This window comes from Triturus cristatus, chromosome 5_1 (assembly GCF_964204655.1).
Source record: "Triturus cristatus chromosome 5_1, aTriCri1.1, whole genome shotgun sequence".
Classification (NCBI taxonomy): domain Eukaryota; kingdom Metazoa; phylum Chordata; class Amphibia; order Caudata; family Salamandridae; genus Triturus; species Triturus cristatus.
This window is the reverse complement of record NC_140587.1, coordinates 769814641-769834615: the sequence shown is the minus strand read 5'-3', so window position 1 is coordinate 769834615 and position 19975 is coordinate 769814641. Positions and strand designations below refer to the sequence as shown.

At 40.8% G+C, this 19975-nt stretch overlaps 1 protein-coding gene across 1 annotated transcript in view; it reads left to right on the top strand.

The window, feature by feature from the left end:
* LAMA3 (laminin subunit alpha 3) overlaps nt 1-19975 on the top strand; it is an 881606-nt gene that overhangs the window by 589479 nt on the left and 272152 nt on the right. Inside the window, exons 37-39 of the mRNA XM_085605753.1 lie at nt 13072-13283; nt 16704-16908; nt 18716-18860. Of these exons, the coding sequence (XP_085461879.1) occupies nt 13072-13283; nt 16704-16908; nt 18716-18860 (562 nt within the window). The remainder of the gene's footprint in view (nt 1-13071; nt 13284-16703; nt 16909-18715; nt 18861-19975) is intronic.

The following is a 19975-nucleotide window of genomic DNA, read 5'->3' as shown; positions in this document are numbered from 1 at the left end:
GGGTAGCCCCACAAATGGTCTTAAAAAGTTTCCTGTAACTCCAACAGGACTATGTATCCTTTGAGGTGGTGAAACTATGCCCTATGGAGGGACATTCATCGCAGATTGCTAATTAGAGCTCATAATTAATGGCAGTGAGGTGGTTGAAGGTTTTCTAAGGTTCTAACTGAGCCATCTTTATAACTTTTTGCTTCAGAGAGATTTGGGGACCTTACAGTGACTCCAAGAACTGTGCACCCGCAAAGGAAAATCGCTCCCGGTCATAATATTTTCGATTTCTCCTGGTATTTTGTTTATCAGTAACCCAGATTTAAACCCTGCAGTCATTTGTTATGAATATAGGTAAGTCTTGTTTGCGTTTAACTCTGAGGTTAAGTATTGTCTATGATTAAAAATGTCCAAATACATGCTGGGATTTCTGAAGTCAGCATCAATTAAAAATTATTATTTATCTATAATTGCAGCTAAATATTTCTCCCTTCTTTTCCACGTGGTCTCTTGAATGTTACCATTTACATAAAAGGGATCTGCTGCAAATCAAAGTCTGTCTCTGACTTATTATTTAGATTTCAGGTTCTCAACGATCATCAGTACTGAATATTAATACTTTTTCTATTTACTGTTGCCCATATATCAAAATCAGTATTTATTTCTGATAAAACCAATTGGCCTAAATGAGATGATGTCTTCTTTGTTATTCCTAAAAAGTTTGGACCAAGTACATTTATCCTAGTCACACAAGGAACATGTCCTCTCCTTCCCCAAGATCTCAGCTTGAATCTATAGTAAAACAAGGTTCTAAAGTTGATACCAGAAGGTGTCAACATCCTGGAGCTCCACTTTGGCTATCCTGTAATCTTTCCACCTCAGAGGAGCCTAGCCGGTCCCCTGGAGCTTAAAGAATCCTCCCTGGGTACGCAACAGCTTAGATCAGTAGTTTCAGCATGGGTAGGGCAGCAACCAAAAAGTGTTTCAGGCGTCCTTGAGCTTGTTTTTAAACAGCTGTGTTCTTTGCTTGTCCACCCTTAATTGGTGATTAACAGTTATGTGAGTAAATTACTAAAGCATATATACTATGTTGTCTTGAGGGTAAGAAAGAAGCACATAAAATAATAATCCTATCCAGAGCTAAAAGTGAAGCCCCGTTGTTACTAACTGTTGCGTCGAGCAACAAGTTGTCATCCCGTGGTATGTCAATACATTCTAATGTCTTTCAATTATGCCTAAAACCCATCAGTCCCTACCACCACCGCTCATCAGCGGCAATTCTGTCCAGCCACACAGCAGTCATGATTACAACATAAAATACCCGAAATTGAGTTCCAAAACAGTATAAAATGATGCCCATCAAGGAGAGGTCTAACCTTGAGAATTTTGATATTCTGGATCGTTCTCATCATTAGGAAGAGAGCCAAGTGGCACTCTAGTTTCTACGTCCAAAAAGAAACATAACATGACTCCCTCAGGTTGACTAGAAAAACATCTCCTGCCTGTAACCCTAAAGACATGTTTTTGTGATCTCAGCAAAGTACCTCTGTCTCAGTTCTGTGCCAAGGCCCATGCTGCTCTTTCCCCCCTTGGTTCACTTTCTACCCTCCGTTTGACCATCAACTCTCCATAGCACCCTGTATTCCTGTTTCCAGTGTGAGCAACCACCCATACGGGGTTTCTGCTCATCAATGTCACTCTGACCAGTCCTTTGCTGACCAGCCAGTTCCGACCAGTGGGAAACCCACCAGGGTGTGCTGAGCATAGTGATACTGCAGGCATAGAACATCACATTCTAGGGGCTCACTATCCCCAGACAAAGGGAAAACGCCCCTGAAGGAAGACAAGATATTCAGGCCAGAAAGGAGGAGGAGATGCTCTCCAAACATGATATGATGCTCTTTCATGGCATAGGTGGTTCCATAGAGGAAGCAACTCTCCAGGGGCTCTCTCTGCTGCTCTCATCTTATTTGCAGAACATAATTGTCAGGGCTGGTTCCTCTAGACCATCTGTTTAGACTGCTTCAGTGGGCTGAGCACAGACAATATAGCCATCTTGCTCTGATGCAAACCTATGACCCTGATGCCTGAAGCTCTAATTTAGCCATGCTTTGAACTTTTCACCCCAAGGGAGACTAGAAGCCTCGCTAGCATTGATGGAATTCTAACCTGGATAGGTATAGGTACATTGGCTCAGTGGTTAGAGCTCACTCTGGGCAGCTCCAGGGAATGTGGCGATGACTTCATAAAGGTAAAACCAAGAGAGCTTTTGAGTTTTTCATCCCAGAGAAAGGTGAGTCACCATTGGCTCGTGTTCAGAGCCCAAGTCTACATGCATCACATAAATGTCCTTGTAAGCCTTCAAGTCATTTTTACATTACTTTGCACTTTCTACAAAACTGCAGGTGATGAAACTGTGCCATTTGTTTTGACTTAGTACCCCATCTTTGATGATAATTCAGTCAAGTAAATTGTGCATGACAAATTGATATGCTGCAATGTACGCAATTGCCCTTTGGGTCGTTTTCCAGCCCATATATATCTTATGTTACCATTTCTTTACGATATGTACCACTCTGCTCACCAGATTCTTCCTTTTCAGTAAGCCCCTTCCTGTCCTGATCTGTTCATCTGAAATTGGGCTCCTAGTTTTACTACATTGATTTAGGGGGCGTTTCTCAGTGTGACACTCTTGGGGTCCTCTGCTGGTTCAGACCTCATGACACTTCACCTTTGTGAACCTACTGTAGTCTGTTCACTTGCTGTTTCAGTCTAGCTCATAGAAAGGGTTTCTTTTCATGTAGAACAAATCATTACAACAAGGAATCTGCACATGTTACAAATTGAACTGTGCAATACAAGAAAATGGAAACAGCAAATGTTGTGTAGTTTAATGTACAAAATAGAAACAATAAAGTGTCAGAACATATACAACCAAGACAACAAAGCAATAAAAAATATATATGTATAGACAGAGTTTATCACGGCTTTATATAAATTGCAAGAGAATTGGAACTTCCAGAAGATTGAACCAAAACAAGTTACATGTAGTAGGGGCAATCGAATAGTAGATGTTGTTTTTTTTAACCTTGTGAAGGGTTAGTCTTGCCTGCTCTCCAGAGAAATATAATGGTGGAGCTCTGTGGAGAACAAAAACTTCCAAAGCTTTACACTGTTTTGCCAGGTAGTGCGGGCTCCTAAATGGAGAGCTTTGTGCATAAAATAGGCCTCCTTAAGTAAGAATTTGTCTTTTATGGACAGATACTATAGTGTGAAGAGAACAGGGGTTTTGTGTTCAAAGTTTTTCGTTCCAAGCACCATCCTCATAGCAGCATGTAGCACCATCTCCAGGGGTGCAACGTTTATGGTGGGTATCTCAATAGTTGAGATAGGTCAACTTAGGTGAGGCCGGCAGTTTTATTTCAAGGTTGTCTTCATGTAAAAATCTAGAGGTATTTGTGTGGCCTACACAATTCTGAAAGGTGAATCACTAGGATTTCTGATACTGTTCAGAGCTAGAAAACTTGGAATCCACCAGTAAAATGGCATGTGCAGTAACCATGTGGTAGTTATATTTTTCCTTAGGTATATTACTGGCTGACATAACTCAGCCATTCAGAATGCGGGTCTAGGTATTGAGCAATCGTATTAAAGTCAGAGTCTGGGAGCAAGAATTAAATCCCTCAAAGGAGTCTGTGATGAGCATTGATGTGTTCGTTCAGAATTTCCTTTTTATCAAGTCAGAATCCCAGGGGTCTCACTCATTCAATGATGGAAGATTTATTATGACTTATATTAAAGCTGTCCAATAAGGATCGAATCAGAATTGTGCTGTGTCTGCGACAAATTAGCATAAACTCAATTTTAGCAGATTTATGTTTCAGATGATGCTTGATCACTCAGTCTGGACTGCTATAAGAAGTTAAGAAAAGGGGGCGATGTTTTAATCAGCAAGAATTGTTTTGTAAGCAGCCCAGTATCATTATCATAGAACAGGTATGATTTGTTAGAGTGCCTTAGATGGGAGACGATAGAGTCGATTTAAGTTGGAAAAGAGTTGGAGAGAAAGGAATCTTAGGGTACTTTTTGCTCCTCAGAAGTGAAATCCAATAGAGTAGTGCAAATCTTTAGCTGTTGGATCTGATTCCAAGGTAGAAAGAACCATTTCAAGATAGGTCCATCCATACCTGTTCCATCTCGGAGGTTTTTAGAGAGAATGCTTCAGTTATCCTTATCAAACACAGCTGCTGTGTCAAGCAGTAGGCTCTGGCATCAACTGTCAAAGATGCCAAGAGCACTGTCTACTATTTGTAAAATTAGTGTCTTGTTGCTACATTGTGTGCTGAAGCTTGATTAGAGGCTCTAAAATACACTATTCTTCAAAATTAATTGTTTCAGCTGAGAGTTTCTTTGTAACTTTCAAGGACTTTTATATGTAAATTAAGGTTTTTTTTACTGGGCAGAAGTTATTCAGGTCATAAGTGTCAGCTCTCACTTTTTATAGAAGGGAGGGACTTGTACTGTGTTTCTTCAGGGATCGTCCTTTGTTTTAATTAGTTTTTGATCAGATTTAACCAGTAAAAGGAAGGGAAGGAGCATATATCTTTTGTTAAAGTGCAAGCAATAAGATTAGTGAATTGGACAATGACTTGACACTGGATATGGTGTTTATCATCATGATCTAAATGATCTCATTGACAGATATCCCCACCTCTTGAGATTTTGTAAATGTAACATAAGACCAAGGTCAGTAGTCAGGATCAAGAGGGAGAGTTTACTGTGTCTCCAATTATGTAACAGGCAGTTCAGTGACAACAGGAGAATATTTTTAGAAGAAGCTGATGAAACAATATGGATCTTGGTATGATTGTTACGGTTAGAGCTTTTTCCGAGGCAAGATGGCTTGTGTTATCTGACGCCTTATAATGTTGGAATGTTTGAGAAGCCTTCAGAGGAGTTTAATAAACTCTTTTATCAAGTCACAGATTTCATTCTGTTGAGAGATCCATTAAGGTTCCAATTGTTTAAGGATCTTTATTATTCTGCAAAATAATTGTATAAAAGCAAAGCAAACAAAAACAACCCATGGTGAAATTAGAGTCTCTGCAGTCTGAAACATACTATTAAATTGCAGTTTTATGAATACTGAAAAACATTAAACTTACACAAACATGTATGTTTACCTTTGTGAATCGGGCCAACTGTGCATGATGTGAAAAATATAGTTACACCATAACACATTTTTAGGCAAAAGACTGTCCTATCTTTTTATGTCATCATAAAGATACTACTAGTGAAATACCTTTGCGAATAGCAAACAATATTAAACTCACACAAAACTATAAGTTTACTTTTGTGATTCAGGCGCAGAAAGAGAAAGACCTAAACTCCCATGACCCTCCCTTTCAACCTTTGATCCACCATATGTAACCCTTGTACAGATGATAGAGGTAGTAGAGGTGGAGAGTCTAAGGGAGGTGGCAGCAGAGGAAGAAACCAAACCTTATCCTCCAGGCTTTCCAGCAAAAAGTGAGCCTATGCCTCCTGAACCAATAAGATCACACCAGAATTACACATGTTCTCTTCCTCTGATATTAGATGAGAATTAGAGGGATAGAGGGATAGAAGGGAATGAATACAGAAGAGTCTTGAATCACTAACATGTCAATGCATCTACCCCCATGGCTAATGGATTCTGATATCTGGAAGAGAACTGTGGGAGAAAGAGTTCAAGCGATCCACAAACGAATCCACAGTTGGATTCCAAAATCTCAAGAAAATCTACTGAAAAGTATATCCCGGTCTTTTCAAATTCTATGTACTGTAATGCTTTCCCCCTGGATGTGAGTTGCATATAGTGACAAAAAGCTTTTTTTTCTATAACTCAAAATGATTTTTACCAGAAGGTCTAGGGAATTAGAACATGGTCCAAACTGCCCATTGAGATAAGACATCAGCACTAAATTTCCTGTTGTTATCATTGTTCTATCCCTGCCCTCCAAACTGCCATCCGTTTTCACCAGTTTAAGGAATGTGAGCTCTCCTAAGTAGCCCAGTGACCCTGGCTTCCAGTACAGATCCCTGCCCTCTGTAGTAATTACCACCGGATTCTGAGGCTGCAAACACACAACCATTTTTCCAGGTTTTGACAATTCAGCCACCACTTAAGTTGCATTTTTAGGTCTTGTGATCATTGTATCGAAGTCCCAAGATAATGGAGCCCAATGGTTTAGTAAAGGAATAACCAGTGGATCTAAATGGAGACGTCACCACATGACCACAAATAGGTTCAAATTAAAGGAAAGGGGAGGGGGGGATTTCCAAACCAAAAGAAGCCCTTATAGAAGTAACCACTGCCCCTCCTTTGTTTAGTGGTGGCAATTTAAAGTCCACCTACCATGTCACCCCGAATGTGCAGGAATTGTCTGGTGGAAGCTTGATACTTCAGTAGCAACTGGTTCAGCCTCTGCATCAGTGTTGCTTTCCTTTTTCACAGGAGACAAACCAGAGCCAAGTCCGACCAGAATCTGGCTCCAAATGCACACAACGCTCTGTGTGGGCTGAAGAATTGATTTTTTGAGATTCAAAGAAATCCAGATTCCTGCAGAAACTGTACCACTGTTGGAACATGTTGTATCAGTTCTTTACAAGAGTGAGAGGCTATCAATCGATAATTGCGATATGGGTGAATTTGAATACCCTTGTTATGCAGAATCAACATTGCTAAAACTTTCATGAACACTCTGGAAAGCACTTTCAGACCGAATGGCAAAGTTTGAAACTGCCCCTGAGAATTCTCCATTGCAAACCTCAAGTACTTTTGATGATCCCTTCCTACTGGCACATGTAGATAAAATCATTAATGTCTATTAATGCTAGATAATCTCCTTCTAAAATCAAAGGGATCACTTGCTTTAGACTATGTATTTTGAAGGGAATCATGGAGAAGTAGAGGTTTAGCTCCTTCAAATGGATTACCAGACGAAATTCTTCCAGGAACTTCCTTACCAGGAAAACTAAAAAATACCACCCTAAACCCTGCTCCTCTTTAGGGACTGGAATTATTTCTGTCTTGTCCAGTAAACTGTGAATATTGTTCTATGGTGCAACCCTCTCTTTTTAACATTCTTTGGAATGAGAGTAAGAAAGAAGCAGTTGTCTGGAACTGGTGTTTGAGATTTTTGAGAATATCCCATTGACAACACCTGGTTTACACACTGATCCACAATGTTTTTGAATTATTTCTCATGAAACAACCTCAAGCGCCATCTAACCTTCTCTGAAGTGGCTTTAGGCTCGGCATAGTCAGGAGTGTTGGTAAGTTCTAAATGACTTCCTAGAATTGGACCCATTCCCCTCTTGTTTGGACTGAACTATATATAGTCTTATTAGATGAAGGCTTGTATCTTCAATTCCTCTCAGATTTTCAACTGACCTATAAATGGTAGCACATGCTGCCTATTCTTAAAGGACTTATGAATTACAGTCCCACGTTCTTCTACAAACAGCATATCACTACAGGATGGCATCTACAGCGAACATGCTTTCTGAGCCATATCTACCGTCCACTCTCTCAAATATAACTGTCTTCTTGCTGCCACCATGCTAGCTGCCACATAGCTGAAGCCTTCAAATTGTCACAACAATTATCCGATATAAATTTTGGTTGGCTCTCCATGGCTGCCAGCAACTGAGAAACATCTTTTCCCTCCTGAATGGCTTGTCAAGCATGTCTGGGTTCTACTAACAATGATGAGGAAACAATTGAATGTAAACGCCCCTTGTCTGCGATTTTTTGGCATCTCCTGTGGATGGTAAGATGGATTAAATACTTCTACAGAATGCACAGTATTTCAGCAATTAAATTATCTTGCATGCTTGACGAGGGTAGACATGTTTTACCAGAAATATTGGGAAAAGAAATAGTCCTGTATGTTTGACAAGCCTAATCATGTTTGACCAGAACTGCAGCATTATATTTATTGATCATTACCTGTGAAATCTGACACCCTTGGACCCCGGAATGGCATCGTGCTACAACAATGGCAAGAATCAAGAACTTACAGAGCACGCCAGTAAACTAATAAAATCTCGCAAGACTTGTGCTTCGCATGTGTCTTGGGTAGTCTTGCTACCATTTTGGTTGAACCATTATATAAAACACACCTATTGGATACTCAAAGCTTTGTGCTGTCGGAGGCAAGACAAGAGTCCGTTTTGGAGGCCAGCAGAAGTGTCCCCTCGCAGGAGCTGACAGCCACGTACCTGACCCATTAGAGGCCTGTAACTATCCCAAGCATCACAAACAACAGTACGAAAGTTGTGGGGGGAAAATGAACTAATGAACTTATCTGGTGCATGGTTGAGTACCAAGACTGGTGTCTACTATTGAAAGTTCAAAGTTAAAACTTAGAGAAAAGTTAATTGAACTTTTGAGAAACTTGTATCTAATGAACTTGAGTGTGTGTGTATAATGTTTACTTCCAGATGCTCTGTGCGACTAATTTGTAAGTTGAAAAGCCCTCATGGTAGTAATGATATTCTCTCGACATTGTTTGATTCATGCGTTACAAAGATATTGGTGGAACTAGAAGGCAAGTTATGAGATATTCCTATTATGTGTGATGTGACACATCAAACCAATATTATGATGTGTGACAATACACAAACTACAGAATAGGATGACCCTGATCTAGAGCCGTGAAAATATGTGAAACGTTTCTAAACAGATAAAGGGACACCAAAGAAGTGTAAGCAGAATCGAGTATCTCAAGGGATCTTCAATCCCAAGTTATGGTGTGTTGATAAGGAAGAGGGCAGTAACAGATATCCATGCTTAAAGGAGGCAATATGGTAATCAATCAGGGTCCCATGGTTGGCAAGCTTCCAAGAGAAGGATTCAGAAGATTCCAGATTAAACAACAAAAAGCACCTAAATGCAGTCTCTTCAGGTAAATTTTGACATGGCAATTTAGAAACAGGAAGAAATACAAAGTAGAGCAGTGGCCTCTGAGTTGGAAAATTATTGTACCTACCTGTCCTTTTTCCAACAGCGAAACATAGAACTTCTTTTTCATTATTTTAATTTTTGTGTTAGTACGTTAGTTGGTCCGCACCCTTGAGTCCATACTATCACTACTTTGTTCAAAAACGCTTGTGACGTGTGTTGTGGGCACTAGGGATTGTTGGATTTATGTTGACTCTGTAATCAAGCAGAGAAAATAACTAATCTTCGGGAATCAAGGCATGACTTGCCTAATGATAAAGATTGAAACTCTTTAACCAAGGATGAGATTTATAAACAGAATAAATTCCTGTCTTCAAAGACAAATTCAATCCTGAATAGGCTATTCTTAAAGAAGTTCTTTGTGTTTTTCAACCGGTCTGAGATGACAATATTATCAGATAGCAGCTACCCGGACTGGCCAGTGAAGCTCGCTAATTCTGGGTCCACCACCAACTTCTGGGGACTCTCCAAATCCCTCTTTGCCAAGGAATCCAAACTTTCCATAAACCTAGGAACAGAAGCTCTTTCAGAATTCTTCCATTCCCTTTTTATAAGACTGCCATATTGACTGAAAACTTGGGAAACATTGTCTTATTAAACTGTCTGAAACAATCCTCACTGGTTGAAGTTTGTTTGTCACCTAACGGGGGTTGAAGATTGGTTGATGCAGAAGAAAATAAACCTTTCCCCCGCTCTTTCTGTCCATACTTCTCTCTAGGAATTTCTGACTCCCCTTCTCCTGAGTCATGATCATAATTAGAGGGGGACCATGAAGAAGAGACTGAAGATGTAGAGCATCAAGAAATGTGTGAAGAATGGGACCGTGGAGAGACACCACCCTGCCCTGGTCAACTTGTTTATTTTTAAAGGGTCCAGAGATTGCTCTATCAATTGAATTTGTTTTCAGATATGTTAAAAGTCTGGTCAGAGTCCTTTTTGACTGGAAATGGTTTTCAGGCATTAGATCACCTTCCTCTTCTTAATGGAGAAGGAGACAAATGTGTTTGCTTCTGGCTGTGCTTCTCCATATAAGTCCTTCTAAAACTACTGAGACAAATGAGAAACAGAACTAGGAGGAATATATATCCCTACAAAGGACTGATATGTGCTGATCCTAAACATGTAAATAATTTTTAAAAAGTCACTAAATATCCATAAAACTTGCTTTATAGGAGTGGAAAAGTATTCATATTTCATTATTTTTGTACTCTCTTAATAAAAAATAAATAAGTAGAAACCATTAAAAAAAGTTGTACTTCTATACAGGCAAAAATCGTGCCCACCTAAACAAAGACAAGAATACCCATTATCCTGCTCTGTATTTTTTTGTTAAGATCATTCACAGGAACTGCCTGTAGGAAGAAGAATCACCACAGGCAAGCCCAGTTCAGCAGAACTGTCTTAAAATCCACTTGTTTCAGATTAAATTCGAAAAAAACAGACTTACTGCTTCTCTGAGAGCCTTTATTAATGCGAAGCACTCCCCTTGTGTCTTCCTCCACTCGTTCTGCGGTCCCCAACACAGCTAATATCTTCACCTGCTGACTTTGAGGAAACTGGCCGCCCTCCAGAAGCCTTCCCTTTTAATGTAGACTGCAGGCTGAACACACTCTGTACCATAAGAACGCGAACCTGAAAAAAGGCAAATGTGGCCGCCCGGGCAGGCGAGGATCTCCTTAGAAGGCAGCGACTAGGAAAACTAGAAAATAGCCTATACCTGACAAGATGGGCAGGAACTAATAGTCTCTTGCGCCAGCCGCTCATTAAAGTACAGTTCAACAAGCCCACTCAAATGTGATTAAAGAATGAATGAGAGCCCATCACTGTGAATTGTTTGCACAGACAATGCAATGCACACAGAGAGGCACTCAAAATGTGCACAAAAGGGAGTTGTCCCTTCAAATAGCACTCTAATGTTGCATGAGTGAGTACGAGAACAAGGAATAGGATGCTATGTTAAGAAACGTTTTAGAGCGTACCATCACCAGGGATGGTATCCTGGTGCTGAGCAGATGCGTGACTAGCCTCGCCGAGGGCGTGCGGGGCATTAATAGAAGAGCCAGGTCTTTAGCTTCTTGCAGAATTCCAGAAGAGAGGGGGGAGCTCTGATGTTTAGTGGCAGGTCGGTCTATGCTGCCGGAAGAATGTAGAAGGTCCGTCCTCGAGCTGTTTCAGTGAATAGGTGGGATGAGTGAGAGTTGGAGTAGAGCTGTGCAAGCCACTGAAAGCTCGAGCCGTGCTCGAGCTTGAAGCCTAGCTCTGGCTCAGCTCATGGTCCTGTTGGAACCTCAAACCCATACTGAGCTGAGCTTTCACGTGGCTTCTGCCTGCTACTCTCTCCCTATCCAGGATGTGGCGTTACAGCGCGAGCTGCAGACTTTGAAACTGGGAAACCAGGTTCGAGTCTCAGCGACGACTCAACATCCTGTGATTCTGGGCAAATCATTTCACCTCTAAAAATGAATTTGACCTTGTGTAATGTAACTGGTGCTCGTGTAACACGCTCCAATAACTTAGAGTTCAGTTCACGGTATATAAAAACTACACAAAGAGGTAAAAACAAAGTTGTAACATTAAAAAAAGGTAATGCAAATCGATGACACACATATGCAGGTATGGACTGGCCTATAAAGAAACATGCTGGTGGCTCTGAAAGGCTAATCGGCTGGGGCGAAGTCTGTCGAATGCCAGGAGTCAATTAAAAGATGCACTCGTTTAATTTCACAAAACGTCAATAAGGCCTTTAAGCCACATTTGCTATAGAATGGAAAGATGTCTCGATCCAATATCTCAATAAAGTCCAGTAGATGGTAAACATTCACCTAATGCGAAGGAGAGCGTGTGCACGACGTGATCAGGCTTCAGACTTGGATACATTTGATTAGCAGTAGCGAATGTGTGTGTGCTTTTACGATGCAGTGACTCAGCACTACTGTAAGCGTGAGTGGGAGAACACGATTGACTCCACGGCATCACATTTGTAAATTAGTGAGTGAATAAGTGAGCTACAGACAGTTTGGCAGTCATCTATGGCATTTGTAGTAGCTTATTTTTACAAAGTGACAACAGAAAATTTAGCTACATCACGGCTTTCCCGACTAAACTGTGTGATCTTAGGCAAATATTTAATTTTATCAAAATTCCTTTTTCTTCATTATCCCGTATTAAAGGACTTTCAAATATGTGACGTCAGAATACCGGTTGTATAAAAACCTATTATGTTTGCTTTAATAGACTTTAATGTTGCTCTGTAATAATTTCGGCCACGTACATAGTTTACTTGACAACTGTCTTGCCTCTTAGTTCACTTAGGGTTCATGTTTGAAAACTTTTAATAAGTATTTCTCAGTGCCTTGCTATAATGTTACGCATTAATGTCAAAGCTTCCCCATTAAAGGATAAAAAAAATGTACTTTTAAAGGGGCATATTATCAAGAAACGGCGTTAAAATGATCGCCTTTTCTAATGGGCTTGATAATATGCCCTGGAGAATTCCCATAGAAGCGCATATTGTCACCAAAACATGGGCTTCTATTGGAATTCTATAGGGCATATTATCAAGCCCATTATCGCCGCTTTAGCAGCAGTTTTCTGCCGCTAAAGCCGCGATAATTTTAACGCCGTGCTTGATAATATGCCCCAAAGAGATTTTATCATATTTTACGTTAGATTGGCTGAGTGATTTATCACACAGCAGAACCATTTTCAGGGCTCGGCTTGTGCACAGCCTCTAAGAGCCGAGCCATACCCTTGGCTCGGCACTGGCTTCGCTCTCCCTGTTAATTTGTTAGCTCGCCCACCTCGAAGTTGGAGTTCAGCAGAGCGGAGGTGTCTGCACGGTTTGTGGAAGGAGATACGGGCAGACGGATTAATGGTCATATTCATGTATTTAGTGGTCAGTCACTGCAAAGGGGGTCAAAGTTGTGACACAAATCCAGTGCCACAGATCAGTTTGCAATCTTCCTTGGTTTTTTAAGTGTTTTAATGTCATTTAAACTGTAAACCAACTTGCACACAGTTGAATATAAGTCTAGCTAAGTCATATCGCGTTTTTGTTTGTGTGTTTGTTATCCTAGCCTTGCAACAACTCCTGCATTCTGCAAAGAGGCTATAAGATCACTGGTTGCATTTTACAACAATGGCGCGCTGCCCTGTGACTGCCATCCAGCAGGCGCCACTAGTCCTACATGCAACCCGGACGGTGGGCAATGCAGTTGTAGACACCATGTCATTGGTCGGCGTTGTACACGGTGTGCCACAGGTTATTACGGCTTTCCTCACTGCAAACGTAAGTAGTATTCTTACATGCCTATTTACATCATAGTTATATCAAAATATTTTGAATTTGCTTATTTGATCTTGCTAGATTTACCACATAATTCTGTGCCACTGAGATGCGATTCCAGTCCAGGACGTATCTTTCACAAATCTTTGTAATATGACACGTGTCTATTTTATGTAGATGTAAACTCAGATTGCACTTCCTGGAGAGCACTAGATTTTTAAAAGTCTTACAAACACCAGGCCCACTTGCCAAAATGAAACATAGGAATCTTTCTTTCTGCTTAAATGAGCTAATTTATTTGTAGAGTGCAAAGTCTTTTTTAAATTTGATGTTACTTTTTTTGGGAACAAAGCTTTGCAAAGCAGGTTTTCCTTTGCCTTTGTCCATGATGCGTGTGTTCTCCCTACATATCATCCCAGTAAGTTCATTTTCAATGATGGAAATGGGTGTAGGCATTTCCACCGCAAATGTACCTTTTCCTGAGCTTGTCTACGCACGTCATGTCCATGGGGAAGAACACTAAGGGCCAAATTCAATTCACAAACATTCCCAGGTGTTCTGTTGCAAATATATCAAATATCAAATAGTGCTTTATTCGATCACTAGTATCATAACAGCAATATACAACAGAATGAAGAGACATTAAAAATCGATAATAGTTGGCATCAAGATTTCGATTGAAGTTAAAACATGATCAAACTAAATTAGCTAGTTGCTGAATTTATAAAAGGTTATAGGATAAAAGAAGGATACTAGTAAGGGATTTAAAGTCCTAGATGGTGATACATTTTCCTTTGGGAAATTATAAAAACAGACATGTATATGGCAATAAAAGGAGAAGCTTTAAAACACCACCAAACATTAAATGTAGAATGTGAATATGTACAGACTATAGAAAGAATCTCATATGCAGGGAGAATGTATCACAAGACAGGACACTATATTTGGAAAGCACTTGCATTACTCCAAAAGGTTCAAGATTGATGATCTCTACAACTTATTGCAATGAATGGACAATGCAGGAAAAACTACAACTTTAACTACCAACACGGCATACGTAGGCCCTTCAAAACTTTGTGTCTGATAATCCAGGCACGACTCAAAAACTTAGCCACCTCACAAATAATAAGAGTGCTTAAGTCAGTTTTGAGACTGTGCAGGGCGACCTTATGATTGCGTGTGCCCATGGATATACAGATTGGTTTTATCCATTTGGAACTAACGGTACAGTAAGCCGGGCATGCAAATAAGACGTGGGTCACACTTTCCAACGGGGCTCTGCAACAGGGGCAAGCCTTATTTTGATGATCGTGCAGGCTCCATTTAGAGGTTGTTACATGGGCTGGGAGTGTGCCTAGTCTAAATTGGGTGTATAGCAGCCTATCGCATGGAACCTGGATTATGTCCAGGTAAGGCGCTAAGCCTCTGCACTGCTTATGACTGAAAAATTCCTCTGTCAGTCTCCCCAATTTTGTTTTGCTCAACTCGTTGGAATCAACCCAGTTCCAATAGATACGCTTCAGCTCTGTCTTGTTAAGTGGAACTTGAGTGTCCCATAATTACAAAAGGACCAGCTTTGTCAGCATCTTTCTAACATTGAATATCCACTTAACCCTGTGCCCCACATCTAGATGAATAACTTCAGTCAGGGCAGCGGCATAATGAACAAGTTCAGGGGTGCGCATTAGGCATGCCCAAAAGAGCAACTTGGCAATGTCCCTGATTGACCGTCTACCCATATCAAACATTAAGGGTGTTAGTGGGGTGTTGCGAGGGAGCATAACTAGGTCCCTCACAAACTTATGCTCAGATCAAGTGATGTCCTCAATATTTTCAAAGCCCCATAGCTCCGCACCATACAGTGCGGTGCTAACCGCTTTGCCTCCATAAATTGTGGGGGCTGGTGCAACCGGCCGACTATATGAGGACCGGTGTTCTTTACTTATTTCCCCTACTACGCGCTTATGGTTCATAAGCATCTTTGATAAGTGGGGCTTCCAGTCCATTTTATCAGAAAGCCGTATGCCAAGATAGTCGAACATGCTTACTCTTTCCAACAAAGTGTCTTTTAACATTAGGTTGTTTTTAAAAGACTCGTGGGGATTAAAAACCTTATATTTTGTTTTGGTGGTGTTTATAACTAGATCCCGTAAATCACAAAATAGTTGATATCTGTTTAGCAGTTTTTGCAGCCCAGATGGAGTTTTTGATACCAACAAGGTATCATCGGCGAACAAAAGGGTTGGGACTTTGTCGCTCGCTAGGATTGGTGCGTCGGCCGGGTCCTCCTGGAGAAAACTTACCACCCCATTGACATGTAAAGAGAAAAGGGTGGGGGCCAATACACAGCCCTGGCGGACTCCTCTGCTTACTGGTATCTTTTCTGTAACTTCCCCGTGGGGCCCCCATCTCACTTGAGCATAGTTTCCTTCATGTAGACAAGTTAAAAAACTAAGGACTGGGGGGGGATACCCAGGTCCCTCAACGTCTGCCACAATCTTGTCCTGGGTACAAGGTCAAAGGCAGTTTTCAAATCAAGAAAGGCAAGGTAAAGACTACCCTTGCCAATAACGACGACCTTCCAATATATAAGTAGTAATCTAAAAACTTGGTCGATTGTGCCTGTGTTGGACCTGAACCCAGCCTGGTATTGGGAGAGAAATATCATTTGAAAACTGCCCTGGCTCCTACGACCTGTGTGCATAATTCTAAATAGCATAGAATTGTGTACAAGGCAATGAAGCCCACTGTGCAAACAATTTTTTTTGTCCCTGGGAAAAACATTTTTCCCTGTGAAGAAAGCTCTTCCCCTAAATCCACAGCAAATCTGGGGAGATCTGTTACACTTCCCATCCAGTACCTTTTTGGCCATTTCCAGGATGAGAGGCGCTTTGGTTTCGTGATGTGAATGCTCACAAACATACAGGTTAACCAAGCCTTATAATGCAACTTCCCATCCCTTCCATGGGGATTTACTTCTGGTGTGAACAAATCCACAGTAGTAAATCCATTTACACCAGCCAGGAATCCCATTTGTGAAGTCTTGCTAGGCATACATGAGGTATTTTTTACAGTTAACTTAAGTTTGTGGCCACAACTGCCTTTGTGAAGAAGGCGCAAATTGCTTACTGTAAAGTATACCTTCTGCAGAATTGTATTTTAAAGGTAAACAAGTACAAATGTGGAATGAATTGTCTCTAGTCCCGATTTTCACCTGGATTTCACGAAGAAAAAAAACGTAACCTCTGCCAAGATGTTCACGCACTTTGATAAGGTTGCAAAAAAAGAAAACTCTGCTGCACCCCCCTAACATTTATAACCCTTAATTTGTGTACTCTGGCATTTCTAATAATGTATTTTTACTTTTTGTCCTCTGCAATAATCAAAACTGTATAGTGAAAGAGTTTTGTGTTTTTAATACAGCGTGCAGATGCGGCCAGCGCCTTTGTGATGAAATCACCGGGAAATGCATCTGCCCCCCTCAGACGATAAAGCCCGAGTGTGAGGTGTGCGGCCTGCAGGCTTTCAGTTATCACCCGCTCGTTGGGTGCGAAGGATGCAACTGTTCGAAGACAGGGGTCACACATTCTTCAAACGCGGACTGCGACAAAATCAGCGGGCAGTGCAGGTAAAGTCATGTTGTGAGGTGTTAGTGAGATTGGGCCCGATTCACAGAACAAATTTATGACAAAATCCTAAACTTACTTCTTTTGGTATTCACAGAAGGCATTTAGTAGCCTTAAGTTAAGATTTTGTCTTAAGTTAGGATTTTGTCCTAAATTAGGATTTTGTCTTAAATTAGGATTTTGTCCTAAATTAGGATTTTGTCTTAAATTAGGATTTTGTCTTAAATTAGGATTTAGGATTTTGTCTTAAATTAGGATTTTGTCTTAAATCAGGATTTTGTCTTAAATTAAACTTAAGTTTAATTTAAGTTTGTCTTACATTTAACTTAAGACAAAATCCTAATTTAAGACAAAATCCTAATTTAATACAAGATCCTAATTTCTGACAAAATCCTAATTTAAGACAAAATCCTAATTTAGGACAAAATCCCAATTTAAGACAAAATCCTAACTTAAGACAAAATCCTAATTTAAGGCTACTAAATGCCTTCTGTGAATACCAAAAGCAGTAAGTTTAGGATTTTGTCGTAAATTAGTTCTGTGAATCGGCCCCCAAGTGAGCAAACGTAGAGGATTTTATGTACCAAACATCGCAAATCGTTTATTATGCAGAAAACACAGTAGCCACGTCATCATATTTCAGTTGGCCTGGGTATATACATGCTTGTTTTATATTATTAGGTCTGGCCTAGCTAAAGTTGTCACGCTGCCTCATGTTACCAAAACAATCATAAATAAAAAATACATACATATGTACTTTTGATCAGCCCTCTTCTCTTCATCTACTGGTTTGTTTTATTGTCATTCACGTTTTGCTTCCGCATATAAAGCATTACAGCTTTGAGAAATGGGTCAGCCCATTTCTGCCATTCGCTCTCTTGCGCTGTGAGTGTTGGCAGTTTTCTTGTTCACATGTGCACATCTGTCTAAAATAAGTGCACATCATTGTTAGGGCTGCTTAGCCAGTACTTAGCTTTGCTACTGCGTTTGTCTTTCCATTCGTTATCCGGTTTTACATTTTGTAGTCGTCCTTGTGTGTTTAAATGATCGAACTGACTTTTGGTTACAGTGCTTTTCTTTGCGCCCATAAGAATCATGCTTTCCTGTCATTTGCATTAAAATAAAAAAGGGTTTCATTACCTGTTCCAAGTACATCTGGCTGCTAGGAAGCATTCATACTGTTTTTTACAGTTTTTGTATTGCAAGCATATGGCTGTTTCTTTTAGGCAGTAGTGTGTTTTTTGTTTTTTTCTTCTTTTTATTTGCATGCAATAATTGTTTAAAAAAAATAAAATAAATAACCAAAGCACTAGTTCGGGAAAGCCAGCCTATTGACTTTGCAAATGCTTGTTATTTTAGCAAATGCGTTACATTGGAATATACATTTATAATAATTGTATCACCCACAGACATTTAAAAGGCTGGACGAACCTTAGTAAATTGGAAATATGGTCTTGAGTGTGGGCGGATGCCTCAGCTATCTGAGCTACCTGTCCTAGGCAGCTGAGCTAACCCAGCGTTGCTGGTAATCACTGCTTATTATCATGCTGCACCCTCAAGTTTTCAGTGAAGGTAGTTTAAAAATGTTTGTATTTGCCTGTCAACAAACAGGGTGTGGCTCTTCAGACTTACGTGCTACCAATCATCTGAGCAGTTCCAAGACTAGCTTCATAGATTCTCTGCTTCAACAAATGCAGTAATTGGTTCTGAGAAACTGCTGGATATATGGTAACAACTGCTGTTAGAAATGTTAGATTTCCATATATTATGCCTGTCTTTGTGTAAGGATCTTGTTTCTCGTTGATAAAGATGTAGGCCCAGAGTAGCAGGCAGACAGTGTGACCACTGCGCACCAGGGTATTTCTCCTTCCCAGATTGCATCGCGTGCGACTGTCACACGGATGGGACTGAACCGGATGTGTGCGACCCTCGGACAGGGGCATGTCTGTGCAAGGTAAGTCAGGTCAACTCGGAAAACACAAATGCTCAAAACAACTGTTCAATAGTAATCGTTGTTAGGATTCCTTTTATTTGTAAGCATGAATCTGATGAGTATGAGGCAATTAGGAAGCAAAAAAGGCTATTTACGTGAATGGCCTGCCCGTACAGGCGACTTTGGGGCCGAGTGACAAAGGGCTTATGCACTCGTGGCAGAGGCCCCACACTCGTGGTGGGGGGCCCAGAATCTTGGCGGGGGCCTCACACTCATGGCAGGACCTCCACAATGGGTAACTGTAGTACGGAGATCCCACCACGAGTGCAGGACCACCACCACGACTGCGGGGCCTCTGCCACGAGTGCGGGACCCCCGCCACAAATGCGGGGCCTCCGCCACAAGTGCTGAGGTGCCTCCACCATGAGTGCGGGACGCCCGCCACGAATGCGGTACCTCTGCCCTCGAGTGCTGAGGTGCCTCCACCACGGGTGCGGGAACCCCGCCACAAATGCGGGGCCTCTGCCACGAGTGCAGAGGCCCTTTGTGAAATGGGCCCATTGACGCTCACTGAGGGCACAACGTTAAGAGATAGGTGCAAAATGTAAGGAACAATAATAATATAAAAATAAAAATGGGAGAGACTGATTGTTTGAGTTGCCTAAGGTGCGTATTGCTAGCACCTAGGCCCAGATTTACTATCTGTGTACTTCAAAACTGCCCAAACAGCCAAGCCAATACCCTTTTATATGCAAGAAACGCAAACCAGGAAACTAAAAAATCCGATCGAAACAAGAGTTGAGTAGAATATTGTGTAATATTCTAGTATGCAACATGTGTAATTGCTGTAAAATTGCACATTTTATATGACTTAACCTTGGTTTGTTGTTTTTGTGCTTAAAGTTGAATTGAAGGGTTTACCTCGAGTAAAAATTACAGGCAAAGCACTGCTGCGTCAGTTTTTTTCTGTAACACTCTGCCAATCATTGCACTAGAGCAGCACTCCACAATATTTCCTTACTCATGTGCAATTTGGGATGTAGTGGTTGCTTGAATAATAATAAATCTTGACCCTAGTCTAGGTCTACACCAGGCTACCGATTATCATGCATTGTAAATGATCTAAGACTTCATCT